Source organism: Erithacus rubecula, assembly GCF_903797595.1.
Source record: "Erithacus rubecula genome assembly, contig: SUPER_33_unloc_1, whole genome shotgun sequence".
Taxonomy (NCBI): Eukaryota; Metazoa; Chordata; class Aves; order Passeriformes; family Muscicapidae; genus Erithacus; species Erithacus rubecula.
In genome coordinates, this window is record NW_027636168.1 from 452,114 (window position 1) to 473,467 (window position 21,354).

At 51.8% G+C, this 21,354-nt stretch overlaps 3 protein-coding genes across 9 annotated transcripts in view; 1 reads left to right on the top strand and 2 right to left on the bottom strand.

Moving 5' to 3' along the window:
• Positions 1–5,601, top strand: part of COPA (COPI coat complex subunit alpha) — a 38,701-nt gene extending 33,100 nt beyond the window's left edge. For all 4 annotated transcript variants that reach the window (XM_079329625.1, XM_079329626.1, XM_079329628.1 and 1 more), the window contains 5 exons: positions 441–627; positions 2,097–2,207; positions 2,826–2,987; positions 3,568–3,762; positions 5,201–5,601. In XM_079329625.1, coding sequence (XP_079185751.1) covers positions 441–627; positions 2,097–2,207; positions 2,826–2,987; positions 3,568–3,762; positions 5,201–5,260 — 715 coding nt within the window. In that variant the 3' untranslated portion in view covers positions 5,261–5,601. The remainder of the gene's footprint in view (positions 1–440; positions 628–2,096; positions 2,208–2,825; positions 2,988–3,567; positions 3,763–5,200) is intronic.
• A 2,182-nt stretch (positions 5,602–7,783) lies between these two features.
• LOC306813961 (uncharacterized protein) lies at positions 7,784–13,028 on the bottom strand. Of its 2 annotated transcripts, none has more exons than XM_079329645.1 (9): positions 12,915–13,028; positions 10,937–11,263; positions 10,234–10,533; positions 9,995–10,120; positions 9,400–9,473; positions 8,701–8,766; positions 8,552–8,611; positions 8,130–8,189; positions 7,784–8,014 (listed from the first exon to the last, which is right to left on the bottom strand). In XM_079329645.1, the coding sequence occupies exons 1-9, from the start codon at positions 12,985–12,987 to the stop codon at positions 7,964–7,966; spliced, it is 1,137 nt and encodes a 378-aa protein (XP_079185771.1). In that variant the 5' UTR covers positions 12,988–13,028; the 3' UTR covers positions 7,784–7,963. The 2 variants fall into 2 exon arrangements, with proteins under 2 accessions (XP_079185771.1, XP_079185770.1); XM_079329644.1 differs by having other exon boundaries at positions 10,937–11,278.
• A 1,040-nt stretch (positions 13,029–14,068) lies between these two features.
• On the bottom strand, positions 14,069–19,654 carry LOC306813899 (uncharacterized protein). Of its 3 annotated transcripts, none has more exons than XM_079329579.1 (5): positions 19,541–19,654; positions 17,565–17,906; positions 16,541–16,849; positions 15,661–15,799; positions 14,069–14,196 (listed from the first exon to the last, which is right to left on the bottom strand). In XM_079329579.1, exons 1-5 carry the CDS (start codon positions 19,611–19,613, stop codon positions 14,145–14,147), a joined length of 915 nt encoding a protein of 304 aa, XP_079185705.1. In that variant the 5' UTR covers positions 19,614–19,654; the 3' UTR covers positions 14,069–14,144. The 3 variants fall into 3 exon arrangements, with proteins under 3 accessions (XP_079185705.1, XP_079185706.1, XP_079185704.1); XM_079329580.1 differs by having other exon boundaries at positions 14,075–14,284; positions 15,665–15,799; positions 17,565–17,891; XM_079329578.1 differs by having other exon boundaries at positions 14,075–14,284; positions 15,665–15,799.
• Between the last annotated feature and the right edge of the window lie 1,700 nt (positions 19,655–21,354).

Sequence of the window (21,354 nt, forward strand, 5' to 3'; positions counted from 1 at the left end):
GGATAGCAGGAAATAGGGGACCAACACCACCTGCTCTCCCCTCATTCCCCAATCCCTAAACCCCCAAATTTTGGGATAGCAGGAAATAGGGGACCAACACCACCTGCTCTCCCCTCATTCCCCAATCCCTAACCCCAAATTTTGGGATAGCAGGAAATAGGGGACCAACACCACCTGCTCTCCCCTCATTCCCCAATCCCTAAACCCCCAAATTTTGGAATGGCAGGAAATAAGGGACCAACACCAGCCGCTCTCCCCTCATTCCCCAATCCCTAACCCCAAATTTTGGAATGGCAGGAAATAAGGGACCAACACCAGCCGCTCTCCCCTCATTCCCCAATCCCTAAACCCCCAAATTTTGGGATGGCAGGAAATAGGGGACCAACACCAGCCGCTCTCCCCTCATTCCCCAATCCCTAACCCCAAATTCTGGATGGCAGGAAGGAGGCTGGGCTGAAGAACGCGCTGCCGGCCGTGGGGCTGAAGCTGAACGATCTGATCCAGCGGCTGCAGCTCTGCTACCAGCTGACCACCGCCGGCAAATTCGAGGAGGCCGTGGAGAAATTCCGGCTGATCCTGCTCAGCGTGCCCCTGCTGGTGGTGGACAACAAGCAGGAGATCGCTGAGGTGCTGAGGGGAAATGGGGAGATTCTGAGGGGAAATGGGGGGATTCTGAGGGGGGAATGTGGGGATGGATTCTGAGGGGGGAATGTGGGAATGCTGAGGGGGGAATGTGGGAATGCTGAGGGGGGAATGTGGGAATGCTGAGGGGGAAATGTGGAAATGTGGAAATGCTGAGGGGAGGTATGTGGGGATTATGAGGGGGGAATGTCAGAATGCTGAGGGGGGAAATGTGGGGATGGATTCTGAGGGGAGAATGTGGGGATTTCTAAGGGGAAAATGTGGGGATTCTGAGGGGAAATGTGGGGATTCTGAGGGGGGATGTGGGAATGTTGAGGGGGAAATGTGGGGATGGATTATCAGGGAGAAATGGGGGGATTTTTGAGGGGAAATGGGGGGATTCTGAGGGGGGAATGTGGGAATGGATTCTGAGGGGGGAATGTGGGAATGGATTCTGAGGGGGAAATGTGGGGATTTCTGAGGGGGAATGGGGATTTCTGAGGGGGGAATGTGGGAATTCTGAGGGAGGGATAGGGGGATTCTGAGGGGGGAATGTGGGGATTCTGAGGGGGGATGTGGGAATGTTGAGGGGGAAATGTGGGGATGGATTATCAGGGGGAAATGTGGGGATTTCTGAGGGGAAATGGGGGGATTCTGAGGGGGGAATGTGGGAATGGATTCTGAGGGGGAAATGTGGGGATTTCTGAGGGGGGAATGTGGGAATTCTGAGGGAGGGATAGGGGGATTCTGAGGGGGGAATGTGGGGATGTTGAGGGGGGAACGTGGGGATTCCATTCCGAAGGGGAAAATGGGGGGGATTTCTGAGGGGGGAATGTGGGGATTCTGAGGGGGAAATGTGGAAATGCTGAGGGGGGGAATGTGGGGATTATGAGGGGGGAATGTCAGAATGTTGAGGGGGGAAATGTGGGGATGGATTCTGAGGGGGAAATGTGGAGATTCTGAGAGGGAAAATGTGGGGATTTCTGAGGGGAAAATGTGGGGAATGCTGAGGGGGAAATGTGGGGATTTCTGAGGAGAGAATGTGGGGATTTTTGAGGAGAGAATGTGAGGATTTTTGAGGGGAAATGGGGGGATTCTGAGGGGAGAATGTGGGAATGCTGAGGGGGGAATGTGGGAATGCTGAGGGGGGAATGTGAGAATCCTGAGGGGAGAATGTGGAGATTCTGAGGGGGGAATGTGGGAATTCTGAGGGGAAAATGTGGGGATTCTGAGGGGAAATGGGGGGGATTTCTGAGGGGAGAATGTGGGAATGCTGAGGGGGGAAATGTGAGGATGGATTCTGAGGGGGAAATGTGGGGATTCTGAGGGAGGAATGTGGGAGTCCTTGAGGGGAAAATGTGAGAATGCTGCCCTGGAAAATATGGAATTTCTGAGGGGGGAAAAATTGGGAATTGCTGAGGGGGAATGCTGGGGTGTCCCCAGGGAAGGGTTTGACTCTTGAGTTTGACCCAAAGGCACAGCAGCTGGTCGCCATTTGCCGGGAATACATCGTGGGATTGTCCATGGAGATCGAGAGGAAGAAACTGCCCAAGGAGACACTGGAGCAGCAGAAGAGGATCTGTGAGGTGAGGGGAGAATGTGGGGAAAACAGGGAATTACTGAGGTGGAAAATGTGGGAATTTCTGAGGGAAAACCACAAAATTCCCAAGGGGAAAAACCAGGGAATTACTGAGGGGAAAATCAGGGAATTACTGAGGGGAAAATGTGGGAATTTCTGAGGTGGAAAATGTGAGATTTCTGAGGGGAAAAATATGGAAACTCCTGAGGTGGAAAATGTGGAATTCCTGAGAGGGAAATGTGGGAATTACTGGGGGGAAAATATGGAAATTCCTGAGGTGGAAAATGTGGAATTCCTGAGAGGGAAATGAGGGAACTACTGAGGGAAAAAGGTGGGATTTCTGAGGAGAAAATGTGGAAACTCCTGATGTGGAAAATGTGAGAATTCTTGAGGTGGAAAATGCGGAATTCCTGAGGTGGAAAATGTGAAATTCCTGAGGTGGAAAATGCGGAATTCCTGAAGGGAGAAATGTGAGATTCCTGAGGTGGAAAAAGCCTCACTGGAAATTTGGAATTCTCTCTTCAACGCAAACACAACAGGGGCTGCCTGGCACCGAGGGATTCCCTGTCATAATTCCCTTTATTGCCAAGGATTTAACCCCAGTTTTGTCTCCTTTCCCTGGCAGATGGCCGCCTACTTCACACACTCCAACCTGCAGCCCGTGCACATGATCCTGGTGCTCCGCACCGCCCTCAACCTCTTCTTCAAACTCAAGAACTTCAAAAGCGCCGCCACCTTCGCCCGGCGCCTGCTCGAGCTCGGCCCCAAGCCCGAGGTGGCCCAGCAGGTGGGACCCCGAGTGGCCCTGTGCCCAAATGTCCCTGTGCCCAAATGTCCCTGTCCCCAAATGTTCCTGTGCCCAAATGTTCCTGTGCCCAAATGTCCCTGTCCCCAAATGTCCCTGTCCCCAAATGTCCCTGTGCCCAAATGTCCCTGTCCCCAAATGTTCCTGTGCCCAAATGTTCCTGTGCCCAAATGTTCCTGTGCCAAAATATCCCTGTCCCAAATGTTCCTGTCCCCAAATGTCCCTGTGCCCAAATGTTCCTGTGCCCAAATGTTCCTGTGCCCAAATGTCCCTGTCCCCAAATGTCCCTGTGCCCAAATGTTCCTGTGCCAAAATGTCCCTGTGCCCAAATGCCCCTGTCCCCAAACCCAAGCTGTGACCCTTTTTTTGGGATGTTCTTGTCCCCTAACCCCCACCATGCCCCATTTTCGGGCTGTCCCATCCCCTAACCCCTCAATTCCCGTTCTGTCCCATCCCCTAACCCCTCAATTCCCATTCTGTCCCATCCCCTAACCCCTCAATTCCTGTTCTGTCCCATCCCCTAACCCCTCAATCCCTCAATTCCCGCGCTGTCCCCGCGCAGACGCGGAAGATCCTTGCGGCGTGCGAGAAGAACCCGGTGGACACTCACCAGCTCAACTACGACCAGCACAACCCCTTCGACATCTGCGCCGCCTCCTTCCGGCCCATCTACCGCGGCAAGGCCCTGGAGCGCTGCCCCCTCAGCGGCGCCTGCTACAGCCCCGAGTTCCGCGGGCAGATCTGCCGCGTCACCACGGTGAGGGGCGGGGAGCCATTGTCCTGCCTGGGCTCGGCTGTGAGGGCTCAGGGCTGACATGGTGTGTGTGTGTGTGTGTGCTGAGGGGCTGGGAGCCATCGTCCCGCCTGGGCTCGGCTGTGAGGGCTCAGGGCTGACATGGTGTGTGTGTGTGCTGAGGGGCTGGGAGCCATCATCCTGCCTGGGCTCGGCTGTGAGGGCTCAGGGCTGACATGGTGTGTGTGCTGAGGGGCTGGGAGCCATCATCCTGGCCTGGCTCGGCTGTGAGGGGAGTGAGGGCTCAGGGCTGCCCTCAGGGCTGACATGGTGTGTGTGCTGAGGGGATGGGAGCCATCATCCTGGCCGGGCTCGGCTGTGAGGGCTCAGGGCTGACATGGTGTGTGTGTGTGCTGAGGAGATGGGAGCCATCGTCCCGCCTGGGCTCAGCTGTGAGGGCTCAGGGCTGACATGGTGTGTGTGCTGAGGGGCAGGGAGCCATCGTCCCGCCTGGGCTCGGCTTTGCGGGCTCAGGGCTGACATGGTGTGTGTGCTGAGGGGCGGGGAGCCATCGTCCTGCCTGGGCTCGGCTGTGAGGGCTCAGGGCTGACATGGTGTGTGTGCTGAGGGGCTGGGAGCCATCGTCCTGCCTGGGCTCGGCTGTGAGGGCTCAGGGCTGACATGGTGTGTGTGTGTGCTGAGGGGATGGGAGCCATCGTCCCGCCTGGGCTCGGCTGTGAGGGGAGTGAGGGCTCAGGGCTGCCCTCAGGGCTGACATGGCGTGTGCTGAGGGGATGGGAGCCATCATCCCGCCTGGGCTCAGCAGTGAGGGCTCAGGGCTGACATGGCGTGTGCTGAGGGGCTGGGAGCCATCATCCTGGCCTGGCTCGGCTGTGAGGGCTCAGGGCTGCCCTCAGGGCTGACATGGTGTGTGTGTGTGTGTGCTGAGGGGATTGCCATGTTAAGGGGCAGGGAGCCATCATGCCACATGGAAGGGCTGTGGGAGTTGGGCCTGGTTGGTGTGGAGGAGGCTGAGGGGGGATTTCATCAATCCATGGAAATATCTCCAATATCCATGGAAGTATCTCCAATATCCATGGAAGTATCTCCAATATCCATGGAAATATCTTCAATATCCATGGAAATATCTTCAGTACCCATGGAAGTATCTCCAATATCCATGGAAATGTCTCCTCTGAGAGGGGATTTGGGCTCTGGCACAGTTTTCCCACAGGGGAGGCCTGTGGGAGTTGGGCCTGGTTGGTCTGGAGGAGGCTGAGGGGGCGTTTCATCCATCCGTGGAAATATCTCCATAAATCCCAAATTTCCACCCCTAAATCCCCAATTTCCACCCTAAATCCCCAATTTCCACCCCTAAATCCCCAAATTTCCACCCCTAAATCCCCAATTTCCACCCTAAATCCCCAAATTTCCACCCTAAATCCCATTTTTGTCTCTGCAGGTGACGGAGATCGGCAAGGACGTGCTGGGGCTGCGCATCAGCCCGCTGCAGTTCCGTTAGGAATTCTCCTGGATCAGGGAATTCCCTCTCCACCTTCCACCCCAACCCCTCCCTTGACCATTCCCATCCTCTTTTCCAGCTTTTTTCCCCACCCTGGATTGAAGTTTTTCCCCCCACATTCAGCAGGATTTTTTTTTTTTTTTCCTTGTTCCCAGACTGTGCTTTTTTTCCAGAGAGGGAAGGGTGGTTCTTCCCAAATCCTGGAATTCCTCTGCTCCTCTTAAAATCCCAAAAAACTTCTTGGAAAAGCTGGGTCTGGCTCTGTAAATCCCAAATCCAGGGAAATCCTGCTGCTCCTTGTGTCCTGAACTCCCCTCGTTAATAAAAGCTCGTTAATCACCTGGATTTTCCTGCTTTGCAGCTCAAAACATAAAAAATTGGAATTTAATCCCTTTTCCCAGTTTGGAGAGCTGAGAGTTTTCCAGAGGGTGGGATTATCATCCTGGGATGATTTGGAGCTGGGTGTGTTAATTAGTGGGGTGTAATTAGTGCCCCAATTAACCCTGAGGGTTTTTCCTGGTGGAGTTTTGTCCTTTGGAATTCCCAGATTTGGCCCCAGGATTCCCAAATTTGGGTGGAAATAAAAACAGGGGAGAATCCAGGGATGCAATTCCAGGGATTGTCCTGCTGGGAATGTGCAGGGAATCCTGGAGAAAAGGGGGATCCAGGGGGGATTTGGGATCTGCCAGGGGAAATTTGGGATCTGCCAGGGGGGATTTGGGATCTGATCCCAGGGGAAATTTGGGATCTGATCCCAGGGAATGGGACAGGACAGGAGGGAATGTCCTCGAGCTGTGCCAGGGTTGGAAATTTGGGATGAATTTTCCATGGAAAAAGGGTTGGGAGGATTTGAAGGGGCTCAGGGAGGGTTGGATCCCCATCCCTGGAGGGAATTCCTGGAATTCTGGGATCCATCCCAGCTCAGCCTCGCTTCTCCTGGAATTCTTTCCCCAAACCCTAAAACATTCCCGGGAATTCCATGGGAATTCTTCCCCCAATCCCTAGAATTCTTTGGGAATTCTTCCCCAAACCCCAAAACAATCCTGGGAATTCTTTCTCCCAACCCTGAAACAATCCTGGGAATACTGTGGGAATTCTCCCCTGAACCCCAAACCAATCCCTGAAATTCTCTGGGAATTCTTTCCCCAAATCCCAGGAATTCTTTCCCTAAACCCCAAAGCAGTCCCGGGGATTCTTTGGGAATTCTTTCCCCAAATCCCAGGAATTCTCTGGGAATTCTTTCCCCAAATCCCGGGAATTCTTTGGGAATTCTTCCCCAAATCCCGGGAATTCTCTGGGAATTCTTTCCCCAAATCCCGGGAATTCTTCCCCGAACCCCAAACCAATCCCTGGAATTCTTTGGGAATTCTTTCCCCAAATCCCGGGAATTCTTTCCCTAAACCCCAAACCAATCCCGGGAATTCTCTGGGAATTCTTTCCCCAAATCCCGGGAATTCTTTGGGAATTCTTTCCCCAAATCCCGGGAATTCTTTCCCTAAACCCCAAAGCAGTCCCGGGGATTCTTTGGGAATTCTTTCCCCAAATCCCGGGAATTCTTTCCCTAAACCCCAAAGCAGTCCCGGGGATTCTTTGGGAATTCTTTCCCCAGATCCCGGGAATTCTTTCCCTAAACCCCAAAGCAGTCCCGGGGATTCTTTGGGAATTCTTTCCCCAAATCCCGGGAATTATTTCCCTAAACCCCAAACCAATCCCGGGGATTCTTTCCCTAAACCCCAAAGCAGTCCCGGGGATTCTCTGGGAATTCTTTCCCCAAATCCCGGGGATTCTTTGGGAATTCTTTCCCCAAATCCCGGGAATTCTTTCCCTAAACCCCAAAGCAGTCCCGGGGATTCTTTGGGAATTCTTTCCCCAAATCCCGGGAATTCTTTCCCTAAACCCCAAAGCAGTCCCGGGGATTCTTTGGGAATTCTTTCCCCAAATCCCGAGGATTCTTTGGGAATTCTTTCCCCAAATCCCGAGGATTCTTTGGGAATTCTGTGGGACCGCAATTCCCGCCGGGGTTTCCTCCCCGCCCCTCCCTGGGGACAAAGGGCCGCGGGCTTTTCCCACGGGCGGGGCACGGAAAAGGACAAAAGGGACAAAAAGGGACAAAAAGGGACAAAAAGGGACAAAGGGACCCCCGCGACCCCCGCTGGGCCCTGCCCCATTTCCGTCCCTGCGCCGATGACGTCACCGGTGTCACCAATGTCACCTCCCCGCGGTGGCGCGATGTTAATTAATGCTGTATGCAAATGAGGGCGGTTAATTACGGTTTGGGGTTTGAGAGGGTGGGGATGGTCCGGGGGGGGTTTGGGTGGGATTTAAGGAATTCCCTAAAGAGAATTTGGGGAATTTTAGGGGAAATTCTTCCTCTCTAATGGGATTTTTGGATGGATTTTAGGAGGGAAAAAAAAATCCAAACGAGTTAATTGTGCAGCCCAGCTGTATTTACAAAAAAAAAAAATTAAAAATAAAAAATTCCCAGATTTTCCTAACCCTAAACCCCCCCCCAAAATTCCCTCTCCCCCCAATCCCAAATCCATCCATTCCAAAGAATTTTCCACCCCAAAATCTTCTCTCCAAGGTGCTGCTGGGGCTGAATTTTGGGAAAAAAACTCCAAATTCCTGGATCTTTCTATTCCATCGGATGGGATCCCATTGGATGCTGCAGTTGAATTCCATGGGGATGACAATTCCAAGATTTTAGGGGTGTTTAGGATTTGGGAGTCCCAAGTACCTGTAATCCACATTATCCTACAAAAAAAAAAAAAAAAAAAAAAAAAAAAAAAAAAAAAAAAAAAGGTCGGGTTTAGGAGATTTTTGGGATTTTTTAGGATCCCAAAAAACCCCAAGTGAATTTTTCCATCACCTCCAAGTAGGCAGTGGAGACCAGAGCTCGGTCCAGCCTCTTCTTCTTGATGGAGGGAGGCTGTGGGGGGAAAAAAAAGGGAAAATCACAGTTGGGAGAAGCAGGAAAATGATCCCAAAATCTCGGGGGACACGGATTTGGTGTCCCCAAAAGATTTGGGGACATGGGTTTGGTGTTGGGGACAAAGATTTGGTGTCCCCCAAAAATTGATGACATGTATTTGGTGTCCCCAAAAGATTTGGAACATGGATTTGGTGTTCCCAAAAATTGGGGATGTGAATTTTGTGTTGGGGACAAGGATTTGGTGTCTCTAAAACTTTGGGACGTGGATTTGGTGTCTCCAAAAATTAGGGACACAGATTTGGTGTTGGGGACATAAATTTGGTGTTCCCAAAATTGGGGACCCTCCAGCACAGCCTCACCCTCTGGACCGTGGCATAAACAGTGAAATCCCTGGGTTCCTCCTGGTGCCTGGGATTCTCCTGCCAGGGGAAAAAAAGATTCAGGATGCACCAAAAAAATCCCAAATGTTGGGATAAAAATGGATTTTGAAAATTTGGAATGACCCTACCAGTGTCCTGTGAGTGACCACGGAGTAGATGGTGGCTCCTTCCCCAGGGGCCTCGCTGGTCCTGGGCTGGGGACACAGAAATTTTAAAAAATATTATTTATTTATTAAAAAAATGAACAAAATTTTTAAAATTGAAGAATGGAATGGAATGGAATGGAATGGAATGGAATGGATGGAATGGAATGGAATGGAATGGAATGGAATGGAATGGAATGGAATGGAATGGAATGGAATGGAATAGAATAGAATAGAATAGAATAGAATAGAATAGAATAGAATAGAATAGAATAGAATAGAATAGAATAGAATAGAATAGAATAGAATAGAATAGAATAGAATAGTTAAAAAGGATCAAATTTGGCATTCCCAATATTCCAAATATTCCCAAACAGAAGTCATTTCTTCCTGGAATTTCCTCATAGAATTTTCTCTTGGAATTTCCTCCTGAAGTTTCCTCCTGGTTAAAAGGGATCAAATTTGGATTCCCAATATTCCAGGACATTCCCAGATTTTGGGGTGGGAATAGGAACAGTCCCAGATTTTCTGGTGGGACATACCCAGATTTTGGGAAGGAACATTCCCAGATTTTTGGGATGGGAAGGAAGGAACATTCCCGGATTTTTTGGGATGGGAAGGAAAGAAGATTCCCGGATTTTTGGGATAGGAAGGAACATTCCTGGATTTTGGGGTGACACTCACGGGGTTCTTGTCTCCCACCTCGGCGTAGACGGTCAGCTGCTGCTCCGGGGGTCCCGCGGGGGCTCCGGGGGGATCTGTGGGGTCAGAATTCCCAGATTTTGGGGTTCCAAATTCCCAGATTTTGGGGTCCCAAATTCCCAGATTTTGGGGCTCAGAATTCTCAGATTTTGGGGTTCCAAACTCTCAGATTCTCGACTCTGAATTCCCAGTTATTCAGGTCAGAATTCCTAGATTTTGAGGTTCCAAACTCCCAGATTTTGGGGCTCAGAATTCCCAGATTTTGGGGTTCCAAACTCGCAGGTTCTCGGCTCTGAATTCCCAGATTTTGGGCTCAGAATTCCCAGATTTTAGGGTTACAAACTCCCAGATTTTGGGATAAGAATTCCCAGATTTTGAGGTTCCAAGGATGAGTTTCGGGTAAGAATTCCCAGATTTTGGGCTCAGAACTCCCAGATTTTAGGGTTACAAACTCCCAGATTCTTGGCTCTGACTTCCCCGATTTTGGGATAAGAATTCCCAGATTTTGGGCTCAGAATTCCCAGATTTCGGGGTCACAGCCCCCAAATTCCCTCCCTCTCCGACATTCCCCACAAACCTTCCCGGGAATTCTCCTTCCTCCTCCTCCTCCTCCTCCAGCAGACCCCGAGGATCAGGATCAGGATCAGGCTCAGCCCCGCGGCCCCGCCCAGCGCTGCCCAGAGCCCCAAATTCCCTGGAATTCCTGAAAAAGATCTCCCAAAATCCTGGAATTAGGCTGCGAATTCAATCCTTTAAATCGGGGCTTAAATCCTGGAAAATTGAGGCAATTCCCTGGAATTCCCAAGGAGGATTTACCTGTGCAGGTGAGCGGGGCCGGGGCCGCTCTCCAGCCCGCGGCGTTGCTGAGGTTGCAGAGACAAATTTGGGGTTCGGCATCTTCGGGGACCCACTGGAACCGCTGGGATTTTGGGGATTTTGGGAGTTCCGTGGAGTTTGGGGGTTCTGTGGATTTCGGGGATTCCGGGGGCTCCTCGGGACATTCCCAGCTAATGGAGACGTTCCCGTTCCCGGGGCTGGAGCAGAGCAGGGACAGGCGGCACCAACCCCGATCCCATTCCAGGATCTGGGATTGCAGGGATGGCTCCGGGATGGGGTCTGTGGGGACAGGGACAGACAGACAGAGTGAGAGAGGACAGAGGGACAGGGAATGAGGACAGAGGGACAGGGACACAGGGACAGGGACACAGGGACAGGCGGCACCAACCCCGATCCCATTCCAGGATCTGGGATTGCAGGGATGGCTCCGGGATGGGGTCTGTGGGGACAGGGACAGACAGACAGAGTGAGAGAGGACAGAGGGACAGGAGACAGAGGGACAGGAGACAGAGGGACAGGGAATAAGGACAGAGGGACAGGCGGCACCAACCCCGATCCCATTCCAGGATCTGGGATTGCAGGGATGGCTCCGGGATGGGGTCTGTGGGGACAGGGACAATGAGAGGGGACAGGAGGACAAGAGAACACAGGGACAGAAGGACACAAGGACACAGCCACTCACCCCACACGGACACTCGGAAGCACCGGTGGAAAATCGAGAAATTCCCAGAGGAATTCTCAAATTCAGCCTTATAGACGCCGCTATCGCCTTTGTCAATCGGGGAGATGCACAGGGAGACAATTCCCGGCTGGAATTTGACTCTCCCATGGAAAGGACCTGGGGGATACGAGACATCCCCATCCCTGGTGGCCGTGGCGATCCTCCACCGCGATCCCGAATCCATTTTCACTCTCCACTGGATCTCCCTCCACTCCCACGCGGGTTCCTCCGGCTCCAGGCACAGCGATCCCCCGGCGGTCACAGCCCGGTCTTGGAATTCCTGGAATCCTGAACCCGCGATCCCTGAGTCGGGACCCCAGGGGAGACCCCACGGCCACCGAGGCCATTCCTGGTCACAGGAGACATTCCCCATCCCCATCCCAAAATCTCCAACTCCACCCTCTGCTCATTATCCCAGACTGGTTGATTGTCCATTCCCCATCCCCATCCCAAATTTCCCACTCCCTTCCCACCATCCCAGACCGATTCTGCCCCCGTCCCCCATCCCGATCCCAGGGATTTTCACCCCCTGTCCCCTTTCCTCTCAACTTTCTGCATTTTCTCTTCTCTTCTCTCAGCCCGGATGTCGCAGGCCCCCAAAATAAACCCCACGGAACATCCGCGGGGCCGCCGCCGCTTCCTGGGGCTCTGCGTGGTCAGGGCAGCTCTGGGGCAGCTCAAACCCACAAAACTCCCCCCCCTCCACCAAAAAAAGAAAAACATTTTTTTCCCACCGCCCCCATTTCAAATTCCACTCATCCCTTTTTTGGGGTTTTTTTTTCCACCAGGAATTTCGTCCCCCAGAACCGCCGGTTTTGCTTCGGAAAATCCACAATTTCCAGCGGCTCCAGAGCCAAAATTTGGTGAAGCTGCAGGTGTGGGGACACCATGAGGATCAGGAAATTTGGGAATTCCAGAAGCTGGAGCAGGGAAAGGTGGAAAATCCTTCCCTGCAGGAGTGGGGGTGGGGATTATTGATGGGAAGGGGCTTTTCCCGCTGCTCCAGATCCCAAAATTCCGGCAGCAGGCGGGAATTGTCTTTTCCTGCTGCTGCCAGGGGGGTGGGAGAGGGTCCCAAAATCCTCCTGGGGGAACTGGGGGGGCTCAGCCTGGAGCAAAGGGGGATCCAGGGGGAATTTCGGGATCTGCCAGGGGTGGGATTTGGGATCTGATCCCAAGGAATGGGACAGGACAGGAGGGAATAGCCTCGAGCTGGGACAGGGTTGGAAATTTGGGGAAATTCTTCCTAGAAAAAGGAAAAGGCCTTGAAAGGGGCTCGGGGAGGTTTGGAGTGGCCACCCCTGGAGGTGTCCAGGAAATTCCTGGAATTTTGGGTCTCCAGGTGTGGGATCGACCCCAGCTTGGGCTCCAAAACCTCGGAGCTCTTTCCCAACCTCAGAAATCCTGGGATTCAGCGAATCCTGGAGTCGTCACCAAAAACACCCCGTGGTGTGGCCAGAAGATGCTGCAGGCACCGGGAGACGCCCCGGGGTGGTTCCATCTCCCAAATTCTGCTGTTTCCCGCTCCAAGGCCAAACCTTCTCCCAAATCCCGCTGCTCCCCTGCTCCCCACACCCCAAAATCGCCGATTTTTGGAAAAACCAAAGCAAAACCTCTCGGCCATCAGCAGCTGCCCCGAAATCCTGGGAAAACGCGCCCGTGCTGGTTGAGAAAAGGGATTTGAATTTGGGAAGTGTTGGCTGGGCGGTTCGGGAGCTGTCGTGACAGGGAAGTCGCGACTTTCAGCCCAATCCCACACCCAGCCCAGGAAGGGGAACCAGCCCCGCGTCACCGGCCCCGGGCTCGGCTTTGGGGGGGTGAGAAAACCGGGGGAAAAAACCCCCAAAATCCTCATTTAACCCCCTGCTCCATCCCCCATCCCTTCCAGCTTTCCCCTGGAATTCCCGAATTCCCGAATTTCCCCGCGCCCCCTCCTCACCTGGGCTCGGGACCAGCGCCAGCAGCAGCGCCAGCAGCGCCGGGGGACAGCGGGGACCCCCGGGCGGGGACATCGCCGAGCGACCCCCCCGAGCCGCGGGGACCCCTCGGGGCTGGCGAGGCGACCTGGCGACTCCTCTGCTCCTTCCTCCTCCGCTCCTTCCTCCTCCTCCCCCCCGGCCCCCCCAGGCCACCCCTCTTGCGGTGGGGACACGGACACGTCGCGTGGGTGGCGCTGCTCACCCCAAAACGCGCCGGGAATTCATTTTATTGCATTAATTTTAATTTGTTTTACGTGCCCAAAGAGGGTGTGAGAGGTTTTCTTTTGGTGGGTTTTAGTTTCCTTTTGCAGCGAGCGCCGGCGACACTTGGGGACATCGCGATGGCTCCGGACACGGCGGCGGCTGCAGGGCCGGGAGATCTGGGGGGGAATATCCGAGCCCAAAATGAATTTTCGACCCCAAAATCCCCGCTCCAGACCCTAAAATACTCCTCATTCTAGTCCCCGAATCCTCCTCATTCCAGCTCCAAATTTCTCCTCCTTTCTGTTCCCAAACCCTCCTCCTTCCAACCCCAAAATTCACAGAGATTTCGGGAATTAAGGGGAACAAGGGGAGTGAGTAAAATGGAAAAAATATTCCAAGGGGATGAAAACACACCTTGGAGAAATTTTGGAATGATGCCAGAGCTGCTCCAAAACACCCCTTCTTTATTTTTATATTTTCTTTTTCTTTCTTTCCATTTTTTCCTGTTAGGTTGTGTTGTGGTTGTGGGTTCTGGGGATGTTTTTGTTTTGGTTTTGGTTTATTTTTTTGGTGTCACAATTCCCGAATTTGTTCCTCCTGAATCAGCGATTTCAGGGGGAATTTCCTCCTGGCTGGAAGGGGCTCTGTGAGGGTTGGATCCCCATCTCTGGAGGTGTCCAAGAAATTCCTGGGATTTTGGGATCCTTGATTCCTGGTGTAATGCTTTGAAAGCAAAACCAGTGAGAGAGTCCAAGGCAGAAATACAATTTAATATGCAAAGAAGAAGGAAAAAAAACAACAAACCATACAACAGTAAAAAAAAAAAAAAAAAAAATTGCCAGAGTGAGAATACAACCCAACACCCTGCTGGTTCTGGTAGTGGCAGCAGTCCAGATGAAATGGACTTGTTGTGGTCCTGTAGAACATCCTGGTAGCTCTTGTCATCTGCAAACTAGTGGGTAAAGGTTGCTCTGGTGTTCCAAATCTCAGGTTTTATCCAGATAGGAAAGGTTTGGCTCCTCCCCCCGGGTAGAGCATCTTCCAAGGGGATGATGTAATTTTATCAGTCATACAGGGAGATTTAATGGTACATCAACAGGAGATATCTCCCGGAGGGAGGACGGGTCTGGAAAAATAAAGAACGCTGCCCCATTTTGTTTTAACACCTGGCCCATTAACAGGAGATATCCTAAGAGAGATGAGGATCACCACCACACCTGGTGTATAACAGCTGGCCCATTAACAGAAGATATTTGACACAGAGATAAAAATCTCTGTCCCAACTGGTTTTAACACCTGGCCCATTAATGGGTGATGTCTTGCACAGAAACAAAAATCACTGCCTCTCCTGGTTTCAACAGATGGCCCATTAAGAGAGGATATCCCCACATAAATAGAGATAACTGCTCCATTTGATTTTAAACAGATGGCCCATTAAGAGAGGATATCCCCACATAAATAGGGATAACTGCTCCATTTGATTTTCAACACTTGGCTCGTTAACAGAGGATATCCCCACATAAATAAGAATCACTACTCCATTTGATAGATGGCCCATTAACAGAGGATATTTCCACATAAATAGGGATAACTGCTCAATCTGATTTTTAACAGATGGCCCATGAACAAAGGATATCCCCACATAAATAAGAATCACTACTCCATTTGATAGATGGCCCATTAACAGAGGATATCCCCACATAAATAGGGATAACTGCTCCATCTGATTTTAAACAGATGGCCCATTAACAGAGGATATCCCCACATAAATAAGAATCACTGCCCCATTTGATTTTGAACACCTGGCCCATTAACAGGAGATATCTTGGTTCAACACCTGGCCCATTAATAGGAAATATCCTGATTCAACACCTGGCCCATTAACAGGAGATATCTTGGTTCAACACCTGGCCCATTAACAGGAAATATCCTGATTCAACACCTGGCCCATTAACAGGAGATTTCTCTCACAGAGATAAGGGTCACTGCATCTCCTGGTTTAACACATGGTGATGAACATGGACTTTTGGGCACATCTTTGCATTGTACCCTAGGACAAAGGACCATTCCCAGATTTTTGGGTGGGAAGGGCCGTTCTCACATTTTGGGGTTCTAAACTTGGGGTTCCCGGGGTCTGATTTGGGTCAGAATTCACGGAATTTTTGCAGAGGATGCAAGAGTCAAAATTCCCAGATTTTGGGGTCACTTTGGGGTCAGAACCCCCAAATTCGGATTCCAAGAGTGAGTTTGGGATTAGAACTCCCAGATTTTGGGCTTCCAGACTTCTGGACTTAGAGGTTCCAAGGGTGACTTTGGGATAAGGGTTCCCAGATTTTGGGCAGGGTTTCCAAGGGTAAGAATTCCCAGATTTTGGTGTTCCAAGGGTCAGTTTGCCATCAGAATTCCAAGATTTTGGGCTCAGAATTCCCTGACTTTTGGGCTCAGAATTCCCAGATTTCAGGGTCACAGCCCCCAAATCCCTCCCTCTTGGTTATTCCCCACAAACCTTCCCGGGAATTCTCCTTCCTTCTCTTCGTTGTCCTCCTCCAGCAGATCCAGCAGACCCAGATGAGGACAATGACCAAGATCTGCCCAATGTCCACAGCCAGCGCTGTGCAGAGGTTGAAATTCCCTGGAATTCCTGGAAAAGGGGTCCCAGAATCCTGGGCTGGGATTTAAGGGCTGTCCCCACCCAAACCATTCCAGAAATCCCGGAATAGCCAAACCCGTAATTTTGCCTAATGTAGAATTTTAGAATGTTGAAATTAATGAGGATTAATGATTTAAAATTGAGTTTGGGTTTAATATATAATTCATTATTGAAATACTACTACTATTACTACTACTACTAATAATAATAGTAATAATTATAAAAATAAAAATAAATTGCAAATGTTATAATACAAATTAAATTTGTTTAATATTTACTTATAAATTAATATATTTTTATATATGAAGACAAATTTATATTTTATCAATAAAGAAGTATAGATTTTATAGAGATAATTGTCTGTTATATAAATAAGTAGATTCCTATATAAAAATAAACATGAATTATACATAAATATATTACACAAATAAATACATAAATAAGTATACTATATAAATAAATATATGTATGTTTTTTGCATTTATAAATCGATTTTTCATATGTAAAATAAGATTAGATTTTGAAAGAACACACACGAAGAATAGCATCAATTCCACACAAAACCTAAATTTAAAAAATAATTATTTCATATCTACAAAAATATATATGTATTTGTAATTAGGATATTACATTTCCCTAATTTTTTCCCCAGTAGTTTTCCCCCACCCCACTTCTGACCTTTAAATCCTGGAAAATTCAGGCAATTCCCTGGAATTCCCAAGGAGGATTCACCTGTGCAGGTGAGCGGGGCCGGGGCCGCTCTCCAGCCCGCGGCGTTGCTGAGGTTGCAGAGACAAATTTGGGGTTCGGCATCTTCGGGGACCCACTGGAACCGCTGGGATTCTGGGGATTCTGGGGATTTTGGGAGTTCCGTGGAGTTTGGGGGTTCTGTGGATTTCGGGGATTCCGGGGGCTCCTCGGGACATTCCCAGCTGATGGAGACGTTCCCGTTCCCGGGGCTGGAGCAGAGCAGGGACAGGCGGCACCAACCCCGATCCCATTCCAGGATCTGGGATTGCAGGGATGGCTCCGGGATGGGGTCTGTGGGGACAGGGACAGACAGACAGAGTGAGAGAGGACAGAGGGACAGGGAATGAGGACAGAGGGACAGGGACACAGGGACAGGGACACAGAGACAGGCGGCACCAACCCCGATCCCATTCCAGGATCTGGGATTGCAGGGATGGCTCCGGGATGGGGTCTGTGGGGACAGGGACAGACAGACAGAGTGAGAGAGGACAGAGGGACAGGGAATGAGGACAGAGGGACAGGGACACAGGGACAGGCGGCACCAACCCCGATCCCATTCCAGGATCTGGGATTGCAGGGATGGCTCCGGGATGGGGTCTGTGGGGACAGGGACAGACAGACAGAGTGAGAGAGGACAGAGGGACAGGGAATGAGGACAGAGGGACAGGGACACAGGGACAGGGACACAGAGACAGGCGGCACCAACCCCGATCCCATTCCAGGATCTGGGATTGCAGGGATGGCTCCGGGATGGGGTCTGTGGGGACAGGGACAGACAGAGTGAGGGGACAGAGGGACAGGGAATGAGGACAGAGGGACAGGGACACAGGGACAGGGACACAGGGACAGGGACACAGGGATAGGCGGCACCAACCCCGATCCCATTCCAGGATCTGGGATTGCAGGGATGGCTCCGGGATGGGGTCTGTGGGGACAGGGACAATGAGAGGGGACAGAAGGACAAAAGAACACAGGGACAGAAGGACACAAGGACCCAGCCACTCACCCCACACGGACACTCGGAAGTACCGGTTGAAAATCGAGAAATTCTCAGAGGAATCCTCAAATTCAGCCCTATAGACGCCGCTATCGCCTTTGTCAATCAGGGAGATGCACAGGGAGAGAATTCCCGGCTGGAATTTGACTCTCCCATGGAAAGGACCTGGGGGATACGAGATATCCCCATCCCTGGTGGCCGTGGCGATCCTCCACCGCGATCCCGAATCCTTTGCTGCTCTCCACTGGATCTCCCTCCACTCCCACGCGGGTTCCTCCGGCTCCAGGCACAGCGATCCCCCGGCGGTCACAGCCCGGTCTTGGAATTCCTGGAATCCTGAACCCGCGATCCCTGAGTCGGGACCCCAGGGGAGACCCCACGGCCACCGAGGCCACTCCTGGTCACAGGAGACATTCCCCATCCTCATCCCAAAATCTCCAACTCCACCCTCTGCTCATTATCCCAGACCGGTTGATTGTCCATTCCCCATCCCCATCCCAAATTTCCCACTCCCTCCCCACCATCCCAGACGGGTTCTGCCCCCGTCCCCCATCCCGATCCCAGGGATTTTCACCCCCTGTCCCCTTTCCTCTCAACTTTCTGCATTTTCTCTTCTCTTCTCTCAGCCCGGATGTCGCAGGCCCCCAAAATAAACCCCACGGAACATCCGCGGGGCCGCCGCCGCTTCCTGGGGCTCTGCGTGGTCAGGGCAGCTCTGGGGCAGCTCAAACCCACAAAACTCCCCCCCCTCCACCAAAAAAAGAAAAACATTTTTTTCCCACCGCCCCCATTTCAAATTCCACTCATCCCTTTTTTGGGGTTTTTTTTTCCACCAGGAATTTCGTCCCCCAGAACCGCCGGTTTTGCTTTGGAAAATCCAGTTTCCAGCGGCTCCAGAGCCAAAATTTGGTGAAGCTGCAGGTGTGGGGACACCATGAGGATCAGGAAATTTGGGAATTCCAGAAGCTGGAGCAGGGAAAGGTGGAAAATCCTTCCCTGCAGGAGTGGGGGTGGGGATTATTGATGGGAAGGGGCTTTTCCCGCTGCTCCAGATCCCAAAATTCTGGCAGCAGGCGGGAATTGTCTTGTCCTGCGGCTGCCAGGGGGGTGGGAGAGGGTCCCAAAATCCTCCTGGGGGACCTGGGGGGCTCAGCCTAGAGCAAAGGGGGATCCAGGGGGAATTTCGGGATCTGCCAGGGGTGGGATTTGGGTTCTGATCCCAGGGAATGGGACAGGACAGGAGGGAATAGCCTCGAGCTGGGACAGGGTTGGAAATTTGGGGAAATTCCTCCTGGAAAAAGGAAAAGGCCTTGAAACGGGCTCGGGGAGGTTTGGAGTGGCCACCCCTGGAGGTGTCCAGGAAATTCCTGGAACTTTGGGTCTCCAGGTGTGGGATCGACCCCAGCTTGGGCTCCAAAACCTCGGAGCTCTTTCCCAACCTCAGAAATCCTGGGATTCAGCGAATCCTGGAGTCCTCACCAAAAACACCCCGTGGTGTGGCCAGAAGATGCTGCAGGCACCGGGAGATGCCCCGGGGCGGCTCCATCTCCCAAATTCTGCTGTTTCCCACTCCAAGGCCAAACCTTCTCCCAAATCCCGTTGCTCCCCTGCTCCCCACACCCCAAAATCGCCGATTTTTGGAAAAAACCAAACCAAAACCTCTCGGCCATCAGCAGCTGCCCCGAAATCCTGGGAAAACGCGCCCGTGCTGGTTGAGAAAAGGGATTTGAATTTGGGAAGTGTTGGCTGGGCGGTTCGGGAGCTGTCGTGACAGGGAAGTCGCGACTTTCAGCCCAATCCCACACCCAGCCCAGGAAGGGGAACCAGCCCCGCGTCACCGGCCCCGAGCTCCGCTTTGGGGGGGTGAGAAAACCGGGGGAAAAAAACCCCAAAATCCTCATTTAACCCCCTGCTCCATCCCCCATCCCTTCCAGCTTTCCCCTGGAATTCCCGAATTCCCGAATTTCCCCGCGCCCCCTCCTCACCTGGGCTCGGGACCAGCGCCAGCAGCAGCGCCAGCAGCGCCGGGGGACAGCGGGGACCCCCGGGCGGGGACATCGCCGAGCGACCCCCCCGAGCCGCGGGGACCCCTCGGGGCTGGCGAGGCGACCTGGCGACTCCTCTGCTCCTTCCTCCTCCGCTCCTTCCTCCTCCTCCCCCCGGCCTCCCCAGGCCACCCCTCTTGCGGTGGGGACACGGACACGTCGCGTGGGTGGCGCTGCTCACCCCAAAAGGCGCCGGGAATTCATTTTATTGCATTAATTTTAATTCTTTTTAAGTGCCCCAGGAGGGTGTGAGGTTTTCTTTTGGTGGGTTTTGGTTTCCTTTTGCAGCGAGCGCCGGCGACACTTGGGGACATCGCGATGGCTCCGGACACGGCGGCGGCTGCAGGGCCGGGAGATCTGGGGGGAATATCCGAGCCCAAAATGAATTTTCGACCCCAAAATCCCCGCTCCAGACCCCGAAATCCTCCTCCTTCCAACCCCAAATCCTCCTCATTCCAACCCCAAATCCTCCTCATTCCAACCCCAAAATCCTCCTCCTTCCAACCCCAAATCCTCCTCATTCCAACCCCGAAATCCTCCTCCTTCCAACCCCAAATCCTCCTCATTTCAACCCCAAATCCTCCTCCTTCCAACCCCAAATCCTCCTCCTTCCAACCCCAAATCCTCCTCATTCCAACCCCAAAATCCTCCTCATTCCAGACCCTAAATCCACCTCGTTCCAGCCCCAAAATTTCCGTTCCAGCCCCAAATTTCTCCTTCCAACCCCAAATTTTTCCTTTTTCCATCCCCAAAATTCCCGTTCCAACCCCAAAATCCTCCTCCTTCAACCCCAAATCTTCCTCCTTCCAGACCCTAAATCCACCTCCTTCCAGCCCCAAAATTCTCCTTCCGACCCCAAATTTGTCCCTTTTCCATCCCCAAAATTCCCGTTCCAATCCCAAAATCCTCCTCCTTCCAACCCCAAAATCCTCCTCTTTCCATCCCCTAAATTCCCCATTCTAGCCCCAAATCTTCCCCATTTTTATGGGATTTTCTCCTCTCAGCCCCGTCCCGCATCCCCAAGCCGGCAGGGAAGGAAAATTCCGGGAATTTTTTGAAAATTCTTTTCAAACCAAAAGACCGGGAGGTGGCAGCAGGAGACCATGAGCGGTCCCCGACCCCAAATACCAAATTTTCATCCCAAAATCCCAAATTTTCATCCCAAAATCCCTCCGGGAAAGGAGGAATTGGGAATGGGGCAGGGCTGGAAAACACCCCGGAATTTGATGAAAAAAAGAGAAAAAAAAGGAGGAAAATTCAGATTTTTTTCAGGAGTTTGGGGGTTAATAATGAATTATTATTCGGGGATTAGTTGAATTAATAAATTTAGCTTATTAATTGATTAGTTGTGATTAATTAATTAGTCCCCTCCCAGTTAATTATTTAGAGGGACAAGGTGTCTAATCCCCCCTTGGTGGCAGATGTCACCTCTGTCCCACAGCCAGACAAAATCCCAGACAAAAACAAGGAGATTTCGGGAATTAAGGGGGACGAGGGGAGGGAATAAAAGGGAATTAAAAAAATATTTTTTTTTTGGTTGTTGTTTTCTGGGGGGTTTGTCGTTGCTTTTTTTAGTTTTTTTTTTGGTGCCACAAATTCCCAAAATTGTTCCCCCAGAATTAGGAATTTTGGGAGGAATTTCCTCCTGGGGGAGTTGAATTCCCATCCCTGGAGGTGTCCGAGGAATTTCTGAAATTCTGGGATTTTGGGGTTTCAGAATTCTGGGATTTTGGGGTCCTGGGATTTTGGAATTC